The sequence below is a fragment of the Ursus arctos genome, unplaced genomic scaffold, assembly GCF_023065955.2.
Source record: "Ursus arctos isolate Adak ecotype North America unplaced genomic scaffold, UrsArc2.0 scaffold_6, whole genome shotgun sequence".
NCBI lineage: Eukaryota > Metazoa > Chordata > Mammalia > Carnivora > Ursidae > Ursus > Ursus arctos.
The window spans coordinates 29,963,092-29,986,537 of NW_026623078.1; the positions used below are offsets into that span (position 1 = coordinate 29,963,092).

General features: G+C 37.1%; 1 protein-coding gene across 34 annotated transcripts in view; it reads right to left on the bottom strand.

Moving 5' to 3' along the window:
* The window catches only part of STAU2 (staufen double-stranded RNA binding protein 2), a 313,412-nt gene that overhangs the window by 82,286 nt on the left and 207,680 nt on the right, over window positions 1-23,446 (bottom strand). For 31 of the 34 annotated variants that reach the window (XM_026495883.4, XM_026495882.4, XM_044382757.3 and 28 more), the window contains one exon: window positions 18,571-18,684. The exons of the other annotated variants lie outside the window; for them this stretch is intronic. In XM_026495883.4, coding sequence (XP_026351668.1) covers window positions 18,571-18,684 — 114 coding nt within the window. The remainder of the gene's footprint in view (window positions 1-18,570; window positions 18,685-23,446) is intronic. 34 annotated transcript variants of the gene reach the window in all.

Genomic DNA, 23,446 nt, shown 5'->3' on the forward strand with positions numbered 1-23,446 from the left:
AGTGGTCAAATTTTAAAACCTCCAAATCAATGAGGCTTGAAGTCCTAGAGAGGCTCATTTCCTGAGATGATACATGATTCTCTGCTCAGAGTTCTAGCATCTACATAAATTGAGAAGACTGTAATGGAAGAATTAATAAAATAGGGTTTCCTTTCATGGAACTGACCTAAACGGTGAATCACAATTTGAAAGTTACTCATCTAGAAAAACAACAAAACACCCAAGCTCCTCGCCTCTGGCTTCAAAAGCAACAATACTGCTTTTCTTCCTTTCTTTCTTCCTTCTTTCCTTTCTTTTTTTGGCACGTAGAAATACTGAATAAATATTTGTTGAACAGATGAATAAATGACTGGCTGCTCTTTGATTAGACTATTAAAAAAGAACACTTTGACAAGTGAGGCACTGTGAATATCTGAGCACGTATTTGAGGGGAAGAAACGAAAAATGTGCCCCTTGGCTGAGATTTGAGCACTGTCCCCACTAACTTTACACTGTTTCTGGCCCTGAAGGACAAGAGCTGCAGGGAAACTCCGTGACTGTCTGGTGGTTCTGGCCTGAGCGTACAAACCTTAGGGACCAGAGTCTGTTTCTTTTAGAATTAAAGCAGTAGTCTGCTACTTTTTCAAAGATATCTTGAGGCAAAAGGATGAAGTAAAACCCACACAAAAAGAAAGAAAAAAATACCCTTAAGAGAAGGGAAAACACTACTAATGTTAATATTAAAAAATAAAAGTGACCAATATTTGGTGACCCTAATAAAGAAAATTTTTAAATAGCATACTTTGAACAGGTATTTTGTCTCAGGCTATTTTGAAGTGTTTTCCAAAGCCCAAGAAATTAATGAGACCTCCAGGAACCTTTTATATTCATGGAAGGCCAGAGAGGGAAGGAACCTGCAGTGACTGGTATTAGCTTAAAGAAGACTTCTGGTAACTTCCTATCAGCTACTACCAGATATAGTGGCTTACTTAAAACAGAGTTGATAGAATTTAGTTCAGGGTTCCTCAGTAGTATTTCCTAAGAAATTCTGGAACAAAATTGTGAGTGACCACAGTAATTTTCTCTTTAGTATTTTATGTAAATATTTTAGTATTTTATATTGTGTCCCCAAACATAAGTGTTTGCTACCAAAAATCAACACAAGGTACGTCTATCTTCACTCTATTTTACAGGGCAGTTTAGGTATCACACAGACTATATATTGCAAACGTATAGAGTGTCTAAGTTTTTCAAAATGACAATTTTAAGGTCACTTTGGAAGAAGTGACAAAGGAGGGTAGAGAAGTCCTGGTGTTTTTTTCTCTCTCTAGCAGCTTCCTTTTGCCACCTAGTGGGGGAGGCAGTTTCACAGTCAGGTTTGTGTTTTGTATAAGACCTAAGAGCAGAGGTCAGCTTCTTATTAGAAAATGATTAAACGTTTCTTTCGTATCAGGGGAATCAGATGGATTTTTCATAACCTTAAGTAATTTCTCCAAACTGGCCTGTTCCATATCTATTGGTTTTCTTTTTAAGCAGTTAGTTTTCACTACAATGATTAGCCTAGATAATTGGAGGGAAGATAAATCCTTTTTGTATACATTTATAGTTTACAATGCTGGAAAAAAGGAAAACGTTTCCTGGTTTCCACTGGTTCTGCATCCCCTTACCTTGTAGTATTTCCCAAGGTGTATGTTTTTGTTCATTCCTGTTATTTTGTGCTTATATGGGGACCAAATCTATACCTTTATCCCTAATTTCTCATTGTGACTCTGACCTCAAATCTTTAGTTACCTACTGAGTATCACCTCTGGCACTGACATTTAATATGTCAAAAACCTAAGTCATGATCCTCCAAAAGAATCGAAGAATGGGTTTTCTTTTGAGCCAGTGTGGCAGGGCTCATCAGAGCTACAGTGCAGTCTAGGGTTAAAAACGGCAGAGAGATTTTTTTTTTAAGTATGTCAAAATTAATGAAACAAGTTAAGCAAAGGAAACAATCAGAAGTCAGGATCAGTTTACTGGGCTGGGCAGGAGGAAACACGATGCTCAAGAGTTAGGGAGGAGCAAAAATAATGAACAGGAATTGAGGTCAGGAACATAGGAAATTCGAGGCAGGTCACAAAGCGAAGCTAAGAGAACTGGAAATGAGAGGCAACAGAGGCTGGAGAAAGTATCCTAGCTCAAGTCCCCAGGCTTGACGTACATGCAGGGATGAGAAGAGGGCTGAGGACCAGCAGAGATGTGCAATTCTGGGGCCCGGAAAAGCATGGTGATGTCTGGTTTTCTGCTCTATCTCTGCCAAAATAGGAAACAAAACAAAACAAAACCCAGTCCTCACAGAGTTTGCTGGAGAGTTTCTTGAGGTTCCGGACCCAAATGAACGATTGCTTACCAAAATTTCCATGATCGCAAATGGTCTTATAATCCTCTTGGTCTCTGAGGCTTTAAAGCTTATAAGCGTGTCTTTTTCTAAACACCTTTATTGAGGTATAATTTATATGCCATAAAGTTAATGTACTGTGAGTAATTTAGTAAGGTTAGAAAGTTGTACAAACATCATCACAATCTAGTCTTAGAACATTTCTGTCACTGCAAAAAATTCCCTGTGCCCATTTGCAGGCATTCCCTGCTCCCATTCCCAGCCCAAGGCAAACACTGATCTGTTTTCGTCTCTATAGATTATTTGCCTTTTCTGAAAATTTCATATAAATGGGATCGTACGATACGTGGTCTCTTGTGACTGGTATCTTTCACGTAGCATGTTTTTGAGGTTCTTGGTTGTAGAGTATCAGTTCATTCCTTTTAATTGCTAAATAGTATTCCATTGTATGGATATATCAGTGTTTATCCATTCACCAGTTAGGGGCCATTCAGATTGTTTCCAGTTTGGGGCTATTATGAATAATGCTGTTATGAATAGTCACATACAAGTCTTTGTGTAAACATGTTAATTTTTCTTCGTAGATATAAAAGTAGGATTGCTGGATCATGTGGTAAATTTGTTTAACTTAAGAAATTGCCGAATGATTTTCCAAAGTGGCTGTACAATTTTACATCCCCACCAGCAATCCATGAAGGTTTCCGTTTCTCCACATCCTTGGCAACATTTGTTATTGTCTGCCTTTTTTAGTATCATCATCTTAGTGGGTGTGACCTTGTATCTCATTGTGATTTTACTTTTCATTTCCCTATGGCTAATGACGTTGAGCATCTTCTCAGGTGTTTGTTAGCCAATCATACATTTACTTTGGTGAACTGCCTATTCATACCATTTATCCATTTTAATTGTCTTATTATTGTGTTCATAAGAGCTCTTTGTATATTTGTAGGCACAAGTAATTTATCAGATATATGATTTGTAAAGAGCTTCTTCTAGTTGGTGGCTTCACTCTTTTTTAAAAATTTATTTATTTGAGATAGAGCACGCGCATGCGAGAGCACAAGCAGGGGGTGGGGGGGGTAGAGGGAGAGGGAGAAGCAGACTCCCCGCTGAGCAGGAAGCCCAAAACAGGGCTCAATACCAGGACCCTGGGATCATGACCTGAGCCAAAGGCAGATGCTCAACTGACTGAGCCACCCAGGCGCCCCTCTTTTCTATTTTTTTTTTTTAAAGATTTTATTTACTTATTTGACAGAGAGAGACAGTCAGAGAGGGAACACAAGCAAGGGGAGTGTGAGAGAGAGAAGCAGACTTCCCGCTGTGCCGGGAGCCCGACGCGGGGCTTGATCCCAGGATCCTGGGATCATGACCTGAGCCAAAGGCAGATGCTTAATGGCTGAGCCACCCAGGCCCCCCCCTTTTCTATTTCTGAATGGTGTCTTTTGAAGAACGAATGTTTTAAGTTTTGATAAAATCCAATTTACCAACTTCTTCTTTTATGGATTATGCTTTTGGTGTTGCATCTAAATTTTTGCCTAACCCAAAGTCATGAAAAAAATTTTTTTAATAATTTTTTATTATGTTATGTTAGTCACCATACAGTATATCCTTAGTTTTTGACAAAGTCATGAAAATTTCTACGATTTTTCCAGAAGTTTCACATCTTTAGGTTTTACAATTAAGTCTACTATTAGTTTAATTTTTGTATTTGGTTGAGGTAAGACTCTAAATTCATGTTTTTTCATATGGATATTTAATTTTCCCAGTACCATCTCTTGAAAAAACAATCTGTTCCCACTTAATTTCCTCAGCACTTTTGTGGAAAATAGACTGAACTTAAATATATAAAGGTTCATTTCTGGACTGTTCCATTTGATTCTGTTCCATTGATCCACACGTCTATCCTTATGCCACTAACTTGAATAATGTAGTTTTATATTAAAAAAATTGAAATTGAGTAGTGGAAGTCTTCCAATTTTGCTCTTCTTCTTCAAAATTGTTTTAACTATTCTAGGCTCTTTGCATTTCCACTAAATTTAGGATCAGCTTGTCAATTTCTAAAAAACAAAACAAAACCCTGCTGGGATTTTGATAGAGACTGCATTGACATTATAGGTCAATCTGGGGTGAAGTGGCAACTTAACAATAATGGGTCTTCTAATCCATGAATGTTGAATGTCTCGCATATATTTAGATCCTTAGTTTCTCTCAGCAATGTTCTGTAGCTTTCAAAGTAAAAGTCTTAATACCTCTTTGGTTAAATGGAATCTTGAGTATTTTATTGTTTTTGATGCTATTGTGAAAGAAATCATCTTCTTAAATTTATTTTTGGAATATTTGTTTCTGGTATATTTGTATCTAGTACACAATTGATTTTTTAATATTAATTTGTATCCTGTACCTTTGTGAACTTGTTTTTAAGTTCTAATAGGTGTTTGTGTATGTGTGTATACATGTGGATTTCTTAGAATTTTCTGAATACAGGATCACGTCATCTACAAATAAAAACAGTTTTGTTTCTTCCATTCCAAGCTGCATGCCTTTTCTTTTTTTTCCTCCCCCCCCCCTTTTTTTTTTGCCCTGGCTACAATCTTTAGTATAATGTTGAGCAGAAGTGTTGAGAGCAGGCAAACCTGCTTTGTTTCCAAACTAGGGGGAAAGCATTCATTATTTCACCATTAAGATGACATTAGCTGTAGATTTTTCATTAGATGTACTGTATCAAGTTAAGAAAGTTCCTAAGAGTTCTATTCCTAAATTGTTCAGAGTTTTTAACGAGGAATGGGTGTTGGATTTTGTCAAATGCTTTTTCTGTGTCTGAGATTATTGTGTTTGTTCTCCTTTATTAATAGGATGTATACAGTATGTGATTTCCACATGTTAAATCAACCTTGATAATGGTGTTTAATGCTTTTTATATGCTGCTTGATGTTGGCCCAGATGCTGCTTGATATGGCTCTGTTCATTTTTTTCATTCTTTTTTCTGTTTTTCAGACTGGATAATTTCTTTTGATCCACCTTGAAGCTCATGGGTTCTTTCTTCTGCCATATCAAATCTGTTGTTGAATTCCTCTGGCAACTTTTTCATTTCAGTAATTCTCAACTTTATTTGGCCATTTCAATAACTTATATCTCCTCAGTGAAATTCTCTATTTGTTGAATTATTGTCATTATGTTTTTCTTTAATTCTTAAACATAACTCCTTTCATTACTTGAACATATTTATTATAGCTGCTTTGAAGTCTTTGTCTGCTAGGTCCAACATCTGGGCCCACAGCTTTTTCCCACTGGGTATTGGTAAACCTTTCCTTTCTTTTCATATCTTGTAATTTTTTGTTAAAAACTGGAATTTTAGATACTATATTGTAATAACTCTGGATTTTGATGTTCCTCTCTCAGGGTTATTGTTGTTGCTGTTATTCTGCTATGAATTTGACTAGGTTAAATCTGTGGACTAGATCTCCCCATGGCATATGGTTCCGTGTGTGTCTCTTTACTCAGTTTCTTTAGTTTTGTTTTCATTTTTAAACCTGATTTCCTAGGAATCACCCTTGTGTCTGTATAGCTCCGTCAATTATTGGTTAGTAATTGTGCTCAAACACGATGAGCCGACAGATCTTTTACACTGCCTGTATTTGGATTGGGGAGTGGAGCTGTATTTGGGTTGGGGAGCTCATTCAAAGCTCAAGCAGTTCTCAAGTCTGCCTTGGCATTTACTTTCTGCCAGACCCTCTTGCATCTCCTCTGTATATGTGCAGAATTCCATGTGCAGCAAGGGATGTATAGATAGCTTGGGCCCTCTCTGGTCTCTCATTCCGATGCATGAAGTCTGTTGATCAGCCAGAAATATATGCTGGTTTATCAAGGCCACTTCCACTGCATCACTTCTCAAATCTCCTAGGTACATTTTTGGCTAGTCTGTTGGTTTGCTGTTGACAACCAAGACTGTAACCTCAGGTTTACTAAGCTGCTAGCTAACCTTTCCTATTTGTTTGCCACCAAGATGTCTATTGTTATTCACAATGCTCATGGGCATAGGGTTTTTCACACTTCACTTTAAATCAAGTGAGGTCGTTCCTCCAGTGAAATTGCTGGTTTTCATGGCTTTCCTCATCCTTCTAGAACTACTACGCTGATTAAGCCTGAAGGTGGGGCACAGCTCCAGGCAGGAACTCCACAGAATCCTACTTTTCTTACCTGAAGTCCACTAGCGTCTCCATGAATAAATGCTTTTCAATCTGTTGAGTGCTTTGGGTCAATTTCCAGAGTCCTAAAATTGCTTTTTTTGATAATTTTGTCTAGTTTCACTGTTGCTTTTTGAAAACAATTGTCCAGCTTTCATTCTGCCATATCGGTAGTGTGCCTTTGAAGCTATTTTTAATCCGTTTCTTTCTGTCATACTCAGCTGGTCACGAAGGTCCGCTGATTCTTTTCATGCAACGTGTCTCTGGGAGAGATGCTGTTTTTCTTGCTGTTTTTAGAGACACGCCCATCAAGATAACCAGCACCCATTCATTCCTGAATTACTATGATAGAAGCTTTCCTTCCTACCACAGTCAATTCTGCATCTGGCTACTAGATTGATCTTACAGACGCCGGCATAATCATAACCCCTGCTGCTGACTGAAGAACGGTTCTTTGCTACAAAAACATCAAAGTCATACTTCTTAACCTAGCCGTCAACATGTACTCAACGGCTTCGATTTTATGCAACATCATTTGTTCCTGGGGCTCCCACCAAGTTGAGTTTTTCCCCACATATTCCTTTGCCAATTTCCATGTTTCTAATTTTTCTCATGTTGCTTCCTCTATGTGGAGATCCCTTGTGATCTTTCAACTTTTGGTCCATCAATTCCTAAAAGAGGCTTAATCAGGTGAACTCCTAGAAGAGGCTTAATCTGCTCTTGATCATGTCTGTATTCCAAGCTTTTCAATATTCATATATACACACATAGATTTTGTAAACATTTCTGACACTAAACATGTCAGCTTTCATTCAGTCCTCAATTACTTCTGTATGTGTTTTGTTGTTTCTCCAATATTTTTTCCTTTTAAATGGATTTTATGTTTTAGAGCATTTTAGATTCACAGTAAAATTGAACACAAAGTACAAAGAGTTCCCATATATCCCACCTCCAACTTTTGATTATACTCAATTTGAGGGCTTTCCCAGTTTACAAAATTGGAAATACTTCTTATCATTTAGTACAGTGATGGACATGTTTAGTACATGATTGCTGAATTAATAAAATGCTTCTTGATTTCCTATGGAAATTTTCAAAAATCTTTTAAGAAAAATGATCACTTTAGGATGTCTCTATGCCTCTCCCCTTGAAGAACTTAACTCTTACATATACCTCTGAAAGCAGAAGTGATATTTAACATTTTTAATAATTTGTGTGGCATGAACACCAATCAATGAAATCAGACAACAAAACAGTCCTGAAAACTCCTGTTGGCCCAAGAAATGATCCATTAGTACCTGGATCATGGAGAGGTCCTACAGGTCCTAGACATGAGGCCATGATTGTAGGTGGGTGGAATATGGGCCAGCAGCTATTTACCAAGTAGGATGAAAGCATTTACACATTTTAATATATGTATGTATAGCCATATCAGAGGACACAAACTGAGTATCAGTCCCACCAAGTCAATTGATATTCTCTGGATTTTATAATGACTGTAGAATATAATATCAATAAAGTGGACTTCTGTCAATCACAGGCACTTTTGGATTTGGAGAGCAATACGAGAACAATGAGTCTCTGTAATGCAAGGTGAAGGACACGCAACACTCAGAAGCCAATGTCAATGGTCAATTAGGCAGTACAAGGTCAAACAGAACAAAAGTACTAGTAGGCCAAGACAAACCAACAGAGCAGACAGTAGCTAAATAACCAGGAGTCAGAGTTCAAGGTTCAGCCAAGAAAACAAGTAAGGATATGCTAGGTAAGGAGACCAGCAAACAGTGGCATAGAATGAAGAAATGTATCCGAAACATGGAAACTGCAGTAAAGCAAATCTGTCCCTGAGCTGAAAAATTTCTTATTATGTTTCCTTCTACAGCAAGAACCTATGTGAAGGCATGACCTCTCTCTGCATATGACCTTAGGTGAACCAGGGAGGAAGCCTACTGGCATATGAGTCTTTCGGAGTGAGAAATTTAAGTGTGGGTCTTGGTAGAATGGTGACACTTCTTGCCAAAGATACCAGGTTTGCTAAGAGCACACCACTGGATTGCCTAGGAAGGGTAACAGACATTTTTTATCACTATGTTGACCCTTACTAATTTCAAATATGTTAAATATTTGCGGGCTTAAAACTGTCTTCACATTCTTTCATCAGAGGATGCAAAGAGAAGCAAATTAACTAAAGGATATTTTTAAAATATGTGATCTGAAAAGGCAGTAGCTGCCAACTTAGAAACAAAGAGAGCAGGCCAAATAACTATTAGCAATGAAAGAATAAAATTGAATATTCTGAAAAATAACTGGTTTGTCTAAAAAAGAATTTTGGAAATGGGGAGAGGCATGACTTAATTGAAGGTGTGTTACTAAGAGAGAGAAGGTTTCTGTTTTTCAGTTTTAAATAGTATAATAAATCATACACAACACCATAATTTGAGTTTACAAGGAAGGTAATACTCTTCAGGTTGTAAAAGAGACCTCCAGTGGGCAATAACGCTCTCAAATCTGTGGCCTAGGGAGCTATATTCCATTGATCGTCACTTTAAAAAAGTCTATATATGCAACAGTTTTCCACTATAACTTTCACATCCATTTAGCCAATTATATACATATGGTATTTATTGTTTTAATAATGTATCTGGTTATGATTCATTAGTATGAACTGTTAACAGAAAGGTTTGTAGAATATTTCCCCAACGATCTTCAAATCAACTTCAAATATATAGTTCTACAGAACAGTAGAAATATTAAATTCCAACTTAAATAATGTAAAAGTAGAATACTGAATTAAAAATTAAGGAACTACTGACATGGAGTATGTATGTAGGTCCTAAATTGAACAAAACTTATTAGGGAGAAAAATCTGGAAAATACTTTTGGTTCTGTACTTTAATTTGTTGAGATCATGAACATGAAATTATTTTCAAAGGGGTAATCTGTTGTGAAACACTGAGCTACAGGTAGGCTGGGGTATGGGTCAAACAACCACCTGAAAAATCTTTTTCAGTGTAGTTGAGAAAAGTCAGGTTTTTTGAAACTTGAAATTTCACCCTTTCTGTTGATTAAAATAGCTGTTATTCATCACTTCAGGAAAAAGTGGGAGAAAGAAAGCAGTAAGTTAAGTACGTAGGTTTTGACTATAGTCCAAAATTATTTTACAGGTCAAGTTAATAAGTCACTTGTGTGCACAATATCACTGGATATATGCAACCTCTTAGAAATGTGGTCATGCTATACTAAGCATAAATGAAATCATGAGTCAGTTATAAAATACATAATATTTAGTCTTCCCACTACCTTCCCCTATAACTCACTGTTGGTTCTAGAAACTGCTTATACATCTGAAACGAAAGAAGTGAAAGATCACTATGGAAACAAGAGAATATCCCCTACGACTTAAAAAAAAAAAAAAAGTCCAGCTATGTAGCGTTTCTAAATGGGATTTCGAAAGGAGAAAAAAGTAACCTTTGCTACAAACTTTCTTTCAATGCTCTGATGAATGCTGATGAAGAAAGACTTATTATTCCCTTACGGAAAAAAAACTGATTTCCATTGTAGAGTAAATAAATCCAAAATTCACAATCAAATCTAACTAGTGCTATAATATGGGAAGTATTTCCAGAAAACTGGCTCTTTCTAAAAGAGAATGAACTCTGAATGACCATGTATAAAATAACCATTTGATACAAATTCAAAAGGTGAAAGCCTAATGTTCTCCTTCTAGTCCAGGGATTAGACCAACAAATTTTTTCTGTAAAGAGGCAGATGGTATTTCAGGCTTTTTCATAACCACCCATCTCTGATGCTGTGGAGTATAGTGGCCATAGATAATACCTGAATGAACGGGCATGACTATGTTCCTATCAAACTTTATTTGTAGGCACTAAAATTTGAATTTCATAAAATTCTCATGTCATGAAATATTACTCTTCTTTTGATCTTTTTTCCATCACTTCAAAATCTAAAAACCATCTTAATTCAGGTGGTAGGCTGGATTTGGCGGGCAGGCCAGTTTGCTGACTCCTATTCTAGTCCATCAACGAGTTATTAACTATCGTGAGAAGTTGTTCCTAGCGACTTCCTGCTGAAATGTTCTTTGAAGATATGACTGAATTTGTAACTATGTGTGGTGATAGATGTTAACTAAACTTACTGTGGCAGTCATTTCAAATAAAATGTTGTACACTTAAAACTAATACAATGTTATATGTCAATTATATCTCAATTCAAGAAAAACTCAAAACAAAAACAAAACACAATGTGAACTATTGGGCTAATTTACTGAACTATAAAATGTAAAGAAAAAAAGATATGATTAAATTCCTTAACTATAATATATATTTGTGTAAAATGAGAATTTCATATAATAGAGTTAAAAGTCAGAAGAAGAAATTTTAGTCCTATAATCATGGGATATGTTTCAAGTAGAGGAAATATTTTTAAATACTTCAATATGAAACAACATCAGTAAATATGAAAGCAATTTCTCAAAGCAAACATTAAAGGTGATGTGCCTTTCTACTCTCTCTCTTGGCACCGTATTTCATAAAAAGTAAATGCAAATCAAGTTATGTTTTGAATGTTGGCAGCTGCAGGACCTTGCAGAAGCTGCCAACGGCAGTGATCATACCCTCTCTGTCGACACCCCATGGCACTCGGCTCGGTGGCTTGCTATGCAGAGCAAATCAAACAGCCGAAGTTCAAAACCCATACTGCATCTATGTAAAACAGAGTGCCAGAACCCCATTACAGATACCTCTAGGGTGATGATGACATGGGGTCTGTTATTGTCCAATGCCATTTAAGTGTGTCCTTCTTATATTAATAAAAAACTTTGTCTTGTGTACTTGTTGCTCAAACCTATGAAGTTCGTGCCTGTTTAGATTCTGAGGATTGCAGTCCCCAGTGACATGCTTCAGTGGGTGCTGACTTGTGTACCACACTGTGGAGTGCTAGAATCGGGAGGCAGGCCCAGAACTTGAAGAAATTAATTCAGGACCCTGAGGAGGTTGTAAGCGTATGCATGATAGATTAGGCAAATTAAAGGTACCATACAGATCAGTTTATTTCCGTTAGGAAATATATGATGGATTCCTAATGATAGTTATATATACTCAGAGTATATTCTGGCTGGTCCAAAATGAGATATATGAAGAAAGATTAAATACCTTAATAATTTTAAAAGTTGATTATATGTTGAAGTGATACTTTAGATATATTGGGTTAAATAAAATATATTAAGAGCAAGTTTACCTGTTTTTAAATTTTTTAATGGGTTTACTAGAAAATTTAAAATTATATATATGGCATTTAATTCCTCATGTAGTAGTCCCTGTTGTTAACTTCTCAACAACCATTTTACCCCAAGCATTTAAACTCATGTTGATCTTGGGGCATCTGGGTGGCTCAGTTGGTTAGGCAGCAGACTCTTGATTTCAGATCAGGTCATGTTCTTGATTCGGGTCATGATCTCAAGGTCCTGGGATCAAGCCCTGAGCCCCACGTCATCAGGCTCCGCACTCAGGGGGCAGTCTGCCTCAGGATTTTCTCTCTTCCTCTGCCCCTCCTCCTGCCTGCTTGCTCTCTCTCTCAAATAAAAAAATCTTAAAAAAAAAAAAAAAACACAAAAAACTGATAGTGATCTTGGGGCACCTGTCTGGCTCAGTCAGCACAACATGTGACTCTTGAGCTTGGGGTCATGAGTTCCAGCCCCACATTGGGTGATTACTTAAAAAATAAAATCTTTAAAAAATAAAAAACTCATAGTGATCTCATTTCCTTGGCCAGTGACTAGTTTAGAGATGGGTTTGTGAATGACCCAACCCAAGCCTGCACCATGAAGGAAAGATGGCTGAAGGAGTTCCTGATATAGATGTCTTTGCCCCTAAATGGAGACCAGTAAGATCAGATCTCTCATTTTCTTTTCAATATGGCTACACTCCCAGTGACACAGAGAAAAACTGTGACCATGTTTCCATGAGCCAGAGGATGAAGCTGAGCTAAGAAATGGAATAACCTGAGTCCTTGTTGACATCACTGAGCTACTTTATCAACTAAGCCTGGAGTTCACTCTTCCTCTGAATTTCCTGTTATGGGAGATAACAAGGTTCCTTATTGTTTAAGCCAGTATGAGTCAGGTTTTCTGTTAGTTGTAGCCAAAAGCATCCTAGCTGATACACTCCATTAGGCTACAATTACCTCAAGGCAAAGGGACTATATGCACTATCATTTAAGTCCATTTAGTACCACAAAGTTCTGGATATAGTCTATAATCAATCCATATATTATTGTTGCGATAGTATATATTTATTATGTGTGAAGGCTTTTCTTTCTTAGTTTTAAATTATTATACAACTGTAAGACATTATAGAATAATTACTAAGGGAAAGAGATTTTTAATTAATCAGAAAAAGAAAACCCATGAGCAGAATTTAACTAAGCAAAAGTAGAACAGAATACCCATTAGATTTGTAACTTGTTACACTTCATGGTTGTCCCTTCACTGAGAAGTCGGCCTTGATTTCCAGTCAAAGCACACACACGGTGAACAACTCAGCTTGATTTGCTAATCTGGACATAAACCCTTATAGGTAACGGAGCAAATGAAGCAAATATACAACCACTATAGTTTATACCTCATCGTAGTATTATGAGAATTAAGCAAAAGAATGGATGCAGAGTCTAGCACAATATCTGGTACACAGTAAACACACTTAATATAAATTTGGTTCCTGTTTCTTTCCTGTTGAAGGATCGTTCATTTCTCAAATTCTAAGTACTGTGCTAAGTAGGCATCGTCCTTTACTCCACATCGTAATTTCATTTTGTGTTGACTAGAAGATTACAGCAAATAGTGATTTGCACACGTTATACTTCATTGGCAAGTCAGTGCTTGGTTAGGTGGTTGATTTATTCATTTTTTTATATGAAGCAAGTGAGTCCCAAAGCTAACCTGAACAAAATGAGACAGGCAGTGGTAAACTGGTAACTAGAAGTTAAGCTACGGTACTTTAACTCATCTACGTCTGCTTACCCAGTATGGTTGAGACTGTGAGATTAATAATGCAGTCTACATAAAGGTGAATGAAAAAATAAAAAGACAGGGAAGGAAGTTTATGATTTTGACGCTACCTAGAAGGTGACTGATGTAAGTAACAGAGAGAGAGATAGGCAGTGCTCGGTAACATCCAAGAGTGATGAAGAAAGATGTAAAGTGTCAGGCCAGAAGGACAGAGGAAAGAATATTTGGTGAATTATACCAAATTATATCAAGAGGATTCCAAAAACCTTTCTGCGCTATTACAAAGGATTTTGCTTTTAATGATACCCCGTAACCAATATAGTTTCCAAATAGGATCTACTGAAAAACATGGAGCAAAACCCTCACTACCTCCATCTTACCAAATAGATGAGCTCTTTACTTCACTAACGAATAAGGATGACTGCTCTTCGCTGAAGCCACCATACGATCTGTAGATTTAAAATTTCACAGGATGATCAGCTCACCGAAGACTACATTTAGTTATCTAGCTTATTAAGAGGACTAGAAGTTAGTTATCTTTGTATGCTCTAGTACCTAGTGCAACATTCCCAGAGAGTTGTTCAGTTAACAAATGTCTTCTAAAAAATATTTGAAAAGAAACTCAGTATCTGGAAATTTAAACTGTTTTAATTCTAGACAGTTGAACATTCTAAACTAATGTAAATTTATAGTATCACATTTGCTGTGATGAATAAAGCAAACATACATAGAACATTTTCACCCAGATAACACAGGGACTCCCAGGCAGCAACCAGCCTGAATGACTGTCCACTGCCTGGATGAGAAGTCAGAGCTCCCAAATGGGAAACACTACAGACCCTTTCCCTGAAGTCAGGCAGGCTTAGACCACTTTTTGGAGATAATTATCCTGGAAGCCTGTAGCAGGCCTTAACTAACCACTAGCATTCAGAGAGGCTCTAATTCAGGGTCTAAGTTTAATTTAGTGCATTCTAAGGGGGATCCAACATTTTCAGAGAATGCAGGAAAGGGATGTCATGTTTCCACATTTCCTGAGGTCAATTCCATATATGGGTCACTGATATAGGAATGAATCTGGCTTTTTTTTTTAAAGTAAGGTTTATTGAGGTATAGTCTAAATACAATACAATTTACCCTTTTTAGCATACAGTTCTGTAAGTTTAATAAATGCATACAGTCATGTTCTACCACCACAATCAAGATAAACCACATTTCCATCAACCCCAAAAATTGTTGTGACAATTTATGGTCAATCCCTCCTCAGCTCCTGGCAACCAATGATCTGTTTTCTATCTCTATAGTTCTGCCTTCTCCAGAATGTCATACACATTGCATCTATAGTATGTAGCCTTTTGAGTCTGGTTTCTTTCATCTGTCATGATATAACTGGCAACAAAGCCAATGAGACTGGAATAATGAGTGGAAAGGAGAGAGGTAGGAATTACAATTGGAGAGGTGGAGAGAGCCAAATCACAAAGGGACTTACATGCCATAACAAAAATTTTGGATTTATAGTAGGTGTGATGGGGAGCCACTGGAAGGTTCTGAACAGCTGAATAATGTGATCTGATTAACTTAAAATAATTTTGGCTACTGTGTGGAAGATACACCACAATGGAACAGAAGTAGAAAAAAGGAAGCTAGTGTAAAGATTACTACATTGTCTGGGTTAAACATGATAAGGGGGTGCCTGGCTGGCTCCGTTGGTAGAGCATGCGACTCTTGATCTTGGTGTTGATAAGTTCAAGCTCCCATGTTGGGTGTAGAGAATACTTAAAAATAAAACCTTAAAAAAACCCACAAAACCCATGATAGTGACTACAATGGCAACACTGGAGGTGGTGAAGTGGTCCAGTGACAGATGTAACTCAGTGGAAGGGATACTGGAACTGGATGTAGCATGAGGAGAGAGGAGGCAAATATGCTCCAAGGAGCGTGGCTTGAGCAACAAGGTAGCTGGTGGTGTCATCTACCAGGATGGATAAAAGGAAAAGACAGGGGAGGAGGGGGAGGCAAGTTTGGTAGGGGGAGGCGGGAGAATTAAAGTTCCACACATTTGGACATCATCAGCATACAGATGATACTGGATCTCTCTCCTCCACTCCATAATCTGTATGGACCTCTGATAGAGATATTTAACAGTCCTTGTCCTCTTACTCCTAATACATGAGTGAATACACTGAATAAGACATTTACTCATTACTTCACTGAATTCCTAGAGTTAAATCTAAAATTATGAGGTAAGCTGTAAATGTTCAAGGCTACAGAGCTCTTCCACTTCTCACCTTTACTTTTCTACATAGACAGGAACCACTTGAGTTTCATAAGAAGGATTGCCTCTAAATTTTACATATACTTTTTTCTCAGAATACTTATTGTTTGTTCAATTGCTTTGGCTCAAATGAATTAAAAATAGAAAACATTTTGTAAATGACTAATTTTTCTTGCTTTAAAATGTTTTCCAGTATTTACTGATAAACAGGTAAAAAAGCATTTAGTGGTTCATCCTTTCCAACTTATGAGATCAAGTTTATGCTTTCGGTATGGTGAAGAAGTACTTTTTGCTTAGACAGACCCTCAGTATGAGGAAAGGGTAATAGCAACATAATGCAAAAAAAAAAACTAGAGGATGTGGAATAGAGGTTCACTGTGTCTCCTTTCCTCAGCGAGCCCAATAATTCAAGTACAAGGGAGGAGCACTGATCACGCCCCTACTTCCAACTGCACCTCGGAGGCCACCAAAGTATATAGTATTTGGTATATAGGATGACCACTCCAGTCACAGCTCCCTTCATTTATTCACCTATCCATCCATCTTCCAACCATCACCTATTATCAATGCATTTCCTGAAAGTCTTTTTTTTACCTTAAAATTTCATGCAAGTTCATCATCTCTAATGCAACTGTATTTGCTTCAATATAAAAATGTCTTTATTTACTTACCATTGAGTAAAATTGACATTCCAGATAGATCTAGTCTAAGACCTATATGTACAGTTGTGCAGGTTATGTACTGAACACCTCATGGGTGGGGGGTGTAGGGGGGGCTCCATTCATGTTGTAGGTCTTATGGATTTGGATAGCAGTAAAATGCCTTAAGAAGAAGCACCTTTTTTTTTTTTTTTCTAATTTGTAAGGGTGGCATGCGGACTTAACCCTAGCCCAGAACTTTGTATACCTTGCCACATGGACTGGGCATAAGCCTGAACCAGGCTCATTATTTTACTCATGAAGAAGCCAAGTTCCAAGAGGTATAGAGACAAGTTTCCACAACTACTTCATGGCAAATCTAGGTTTGATCTGTCTCTATTCCCATCCTTTTATAGGAACATGCTACCTCTGCTAACAACGGGTTGCTCTTCTCAGGTGTGTGGGTTTCTGAAGCACTCTTTCATTTGTTTGCTCAGCCTAAGGAGGAGGGGGGTCTTTGCAGGATGGTTAATCTCATGTTGCTCTTGCATTTGTTTCTGCCATGAAGGGATATAGAGAGATACAGCAGTAGCTAGACTTTTTGGCAAATGTTCAAAGTAGTAAAGTTGCTAGATTACAAGCTCCATGACAGCAGGAACGATGTCTAACATTCTTGTCATTTCTCCTGAACCTAGCACACGGCTAAGTTATAGTTTCATACAGGGAAATGTATTCTGTAAGTTCATTTAGGTCACATCCCTCTCCTCCTGCTGCACGCTTTCCTGCAGCTAGAGCATATGTCAGTGCCAAACTCCGAGAAGCACTGGAGTCATCTCAAAGCTGCTTTCAACGTCAATATGCTGTCAACTGTTTATTATTGGTCTCATTTAACCAAGAGCAGGAAGATCAGCCACAGAATCATAAAATGGTAGCCCTGGAATGGATCTTGTAAGTCGTCTCCAACTCCTTTACTTAATATTCCAGAAAACAGGGTCCCAAACAAAGGGTACGAATGCACTCAGGTAACTGCAGCTAACTTACGCTCTGGTTAGTTCCTAACACTCAGATTTTCTGCCTAATTACTTACTTTTTCCTAAACCCCACCATACCTTTCCACCAATCAACAAAAGATGATTGGAAACCCCACAATGTCAGAGACATTATGCACTAGAAAAGAATGTCTTTTTTGAGTTGGACAATAAATCATGTGTTTGAGAATATACATTACTACATTCTTTTATTCTTTTCATGCAAAGGCACTCCTCAGAGAGAAGGAAAAAAAGATTAGTGAGGCAAGACCATGAGAAATCCTCAAATTTACTGAGAAATGGATATAAAAGTGGGTGACCATTGTTCTGCATGTGAATAGTTAATTTAGAAAGCACAGCTGGTTAGTCAAACTGTAAACTGTGTGTATATGTATTTATTTTGACTCCAAACTAGAAAGTCTATGACCCAGATCATTAGTTTAGTCTAATCTGATGATTATTTTAATTGAAAATATGTATTATCTTATAGACAGGATGCGTTTTCAAGCTGCTATCTAAACAAAGGAATTTGTTATTAAGAAACAATATACTTTTCAGATTTTTAGCTTTATTTCAGAAATAAAGCTTCAAAAGTAGAAACAACACTAGAGTATCATTTTAATAATATCCCAAATTCTGGGAGTAAGTTGATTGTTCTGAAAGTTCAGTTATTTTAAACACATTCTATAATACTAAACCCTCACTAAATGAGTATTTTACAGTGAGACTACAGTGTGATCCACATTGTTTTGCTAACCCTGCTTCTTATATGCAATTATTAAAAATAAAAATAACTCGTAGGGCAATTATTTCTTCCATATAAGAGAATTCTATATTTAAGTTAATAATGAACTACAAACTAGAAGTCTAAAGTAATTTAAATCTCCTAAGATACCAGTTTCCCAACACGAAAATTTTGGATTTTTCCAAAATTCTAGCAAATGGTGCTAGTGGATAATGTATTAGGGAAAGCAAAGCTGTATGTGTGCACATAGCTTCCATTTTGATGGTCTCTGATTTCTCAGCTGGGCCATAACGCAGCAAAATGGCAGTGGCATATTATACCTGGTCATGGCTGGCTTCAATGGAGCTTCCAATAGCATGGAAAGTCATCTGCACAGGGGCTAATGTCAGACAGGTCACACACTCTTTGCCACTTTGTCTATCACAGTAGTGAACCTATAACAGAACACATGCAATCTGCTGAACACCACTTGTAAGAGGGAGCCAGATGCAACAGGTCCTTTCCAAAGGCTCTAGATTTCCAGAAGAATTCAAATAATTTATGCAGAACACAGTTCAAATATTTAAAACCTTATCAGGACCTTCCAATATCTACGGAAAATCTATTAATTCCATTTTAAGTACTTTTGAAGTTTTAAAAGAGTTTAGGAAATGCTTTATAAAATGTTTTACATTATTATAGCCAGTAGAAAAATTCACAATTAAATGCTATACCTGTCTTTATAGTCCAGCTTTTCATAATGCATAATGCATGAAAGACTCAAGGGGAAGCATAAGTCGAAGTTCACTTGATTCCAATGGAATTTTGTCAACCTGAATTTTCGCTCATCTTTGACTTTGTGACTGCCACTTAATTGGTAGTGACATTCTTCTATTTCTACATTACAGTCCCTAGAAAACCACTGTTAAATATATACAGCTATCACTACATCATATTCTGCTTGACCTTTTGACATTACAATCAAAATGAATTAAACGAAAATGATTTCTAATGTGCAGACCAAAATAAAGTTACTATATTATTATTTTTCTTTTAGTTAAATACAACCAACCATTATTAAAACCACATGTAAGACATTCCATAGCAGAGGTAGGGTAAATGGGGGGTAGAGGGAAGTGTGAGTCCATCTTCCCAGTGGGAAAATTTCCATCCTCTCATTTATCTAGTTTTACAAAAGTTCTTTCAAGCAGTGTTTATTTTAATTCTAAGCCAACAAAGCAAAAACAGCACTGCTTTTATGATAAATTAACGAAACATGTCTATAGAATGGAATTCCTACTAATTATAGAGAAAATTGGTTTCACTAGTTATAACTTGCTCAATTTGTTAAATGTGTATAGGTCTAGGATAAAAGCCTGGGTGAAAATCTTGAATTTGTGAGGAAGAAAATTAAAACACATATTAGTTTCCTGCGGCTTAATTCTGACTGCTGTAACATACTCATAATATACCTTTATTATAGATTATGGTCCATGTATATTTTGTCATGGAAAATATACATCTGACTGAAAATGACAACAACATGGATCTTAGTCTAATAGTTTAATAATCGAACTTTTTAAAGCCAGTAGGCTTAAGATTTGCCATCAGTTTCCCTGAAGATAGGGAAACCTCCTAGAATCCATAAAAAGTAGTTTAGAGTTTAAATCAAGGCAATATACAAAGCTTGTTTCCAATGTACCTTAAAGATTTTATTATAAAAATATTTTTTCCAAGTTAACTTTGGGGGAAAAGACTTGACAACAGTTCTAAATCCCCGCACTATACCTCCTAAGCAAATCGAAAGGTCACTCAGTATATATGAGTTCAAGAATGTGGAACTGTTGTTTACTATGCATCAGCTAAATATGATGGGGGAAAATGAAACTTATCACATAACAGGTTTATGCAAAAGCCAATAAATGGTGACACTAAAATAGCTACAGCTCACAGCCATTTATGGTACCGTTAAAATATTATGTCGTATATAGTGCTATGATAAAACATGCCTTTTAAAATAAAATATAATCGCCCTTTGATATCAATTGAAAGTCTGTATGAGAGACATGACACTTCCCTAAATATCCAAATTGACAGTGAATACACTTCTTTGTTAGCCAATTTATTGCAGTTCTATTCTTTCTTCTGGGGAAATGAAAATTACAAAGGACAGAAATACCACAAGACAACCCCAGTAGAAAATACAAACTCCACACTGCATTTGCATCCTTGGCTTAGATACTCTAACTGAAAGACTTAACTTTCTCCTAACTGTACACAATTGACTGGAAGCCTGCAATACCCTATAACCACTGTGCATTCTGCAGACCTTCAACACTGGCGACCATATACAACTCATACAGAACAGACAAATGTCAAGGTGTAATTCTGCACATAGCCGCAAATAAAATGTCAGAGCACCCAGTGAATGTGACAGAGATTGCCAACTGTCCTCTTAGATTCTTCCGCAGTAATTCCTAGCTGACTACTTGAATGCTCAGAATAAAGTTCATACTTCCCAGGCTCCCCTGTAGCTATGACACCATGTGGCTCAGTAGAATGTAAACGAAAGAACTCTACAACAGCTTCCTAGAAACTTTAAAAAGAGATTTCAAGTGTCTGCCTTTTGCTTCTTCTTGACTCATTTTGTCAGCCCATTGCTTGGAATATGGGTGGACATTACCATCTTTAGCCAAAGGACAAGGGCTGAAACCTACAGATGGTAGGGTGGTGTGAGTAGGCAGGAACCTGGGTCCCTGAAGACTCCATGGAACAGACCCATCACACTAGCTCTGGACTGCAAGCTTCCAGACCTTTACATGAGGAAAGAATAAACATCTATTTTATTTAAGTCACTGGGCTTTTTATCACTTACAAAGAACCTAATCCCCATGGGGCTTTTTCCGCTGCCCCCAAATCAATACCAGGACCATAGCCAACAACAAAATGAGCTGTAAAGAGCTGCCAACATTTAGGCTAGGCCTTATTCCCAACCCCTTAGTAAGAGTCAGAACTGGTCCAACCATAAGTAATACACAGAGGAACTGGGAAGGGGGAAGTGAAGGGGAGGGAATCCTCTTGATTGTCACCCTTATGAAGAATACAGCATTTTCAATGAGTGAGGCAGCTCTAAGAAAACAGCTAATACAGAGTGGGAGTACTTACATGCTGTCCCCTAGCAGAACCTATAAGCTTCCTTTGAAAAGAAATTTTGACTGAAATCAATGTGTGCCCCTTGCAGTTTGGAAACATAGGAAAATAAAGAGATTGAGTTTGGAGATAACTGAGAGCTTGTTGAAGGAGTCCAGGCACACAGTATGCCTGAAAACAAAAAAAGGACGAAGGGAGATATGCTCACCCTACATATTCATGGCCCTTGGAGGGAATGAAAGAGAAGCTCTGCAGAAGCCAAAGGGATACTCAGGCCAAACAAAGACATATCTATCAACAGAGGGGGTCAGGGGCAAGGACCACTGGTAAAGTCCAAAGGAAATATGGCTGTCCCTCAGGGACAGAGGGAACTGGAAGAAACTAAACACTGCCTCGAGAAAATCATGAAGATCATCTACATGGAAACCAGTAATGGATAAAACCAGGTTAGGGTGGCATCTTCCCCTACCCTGGTCCCCCTCCAAGCCTCCTAACACCAGTGCAGTAAGGCCATGAAACGAAACGGATGGGGTATGGAGGAAGGGAAAAATAAGTCAACGTACACCCTCCCTCCTAGAATTGTCTTGAGCCAAATTGACTGGCTTGCAATGGCGGAGATCAGAGTTTGGCATTTTACTGTGAACTAGACTCAACTTTTAAAAACTAAAGGTAACTAGAAATCATAAAGAAACATGAATGGGAGATCTGACGGTGTATGGAGGAAAGTGGTGACTGGAGAAATATAAAATCATTCCATGTTTATACCTTCCACTACACTAAGACTGCCACATCAAATTATGTGAAAAATATAGGAAACTACTGATTGAGGACACAATTCCAAATTAAACAAAAAGTAATAATATACAGATAAGAGGCCTTAAGGAAGAGTCACACCTTACACATCACTCCATCAGTCACTTGTAAAAACAAGTTTGATATGGCTCTCATCAGTTTTGTGTTTTCTTCTTGGACATAACAACATTAGAGTTCATAAAATTGTGAATGTCAAAAAAAATGATACTGGGCAAGTGACATTTTGAAATTCATCCTTCTACACAGAAAAATGCTTTCTATGATTTAAAGCATCGGCACTGAATTCTTAGGATCACTAGCCTAAAATAATTAGGGTAATAAAATCCCACTACATCTTGTAATGCACAAATCTTCAGAATGACAGAGCAACATCTTTCTGTTAAAACAGAGCAGTGTATTTCCACAAATGTGGCCTTAAGAATTCCACTATGCGATGTCACAGGACCTTGATGATTTTGATTAAAGAAAAATGAATAAAGATAATTTTAGAAGATTACAAAAGTCATCTCCTATGTGTACTTTAAGATTCATTGTTTATAAATCATATCATTTTGCTATCTTTGGTACTCTAAAATGTTAGCAACTGATCTTGATTTTTACAATGTTACAGCACTTGTTTTGGATTTATAACACTATCAACTACTGTAAATTGACATTTTGCTTCTGTCTTATGAATTTACAAAAATTATTCCATTAGAAGATGGGCCAAAAATTTCAATATATGTAAATTAAACAATGTGGCTGTCTTTGAAATTCACAATCTATAATAATTTTTATTTTAGAATAAGTTTTCTAGTTTTGACTTGTAATCACATAAGCCCAGATGAGATGCTATAATTGTCCATTCTAATACTGATTTTGCCAGTCTAGAGATTTCTTTTTCCTGAAGAGAAGACACATATCACTTCAGCTATTCATATAACTTGAGAAATAAAGAAAAATACTACAAGCCTTACACTAATTTATACCAAAAGCTAGGTATGCAAATTTTTTCATGCCCATTTGAAAATATGAGGGGGCATCCAAATGAAAACGTAAATTCCCTATCTCCTACCTCCAAAAAAAGTTGAATCAAACCATTTCCTGCAGGGCTGAAGTTCCTTGATGTTGCAGGACTACTAAATATTTTACTAAATCTCAGCAGGAAACTGCTTGTCTGTCAGATGTTTTTAATGGTCACCCTCTGTGGGACAAAAATGAGGAGGGTGTGAAAAAGACCCGTGTTTAAAGAAAGTTGCTCTTTAGACCACTAAG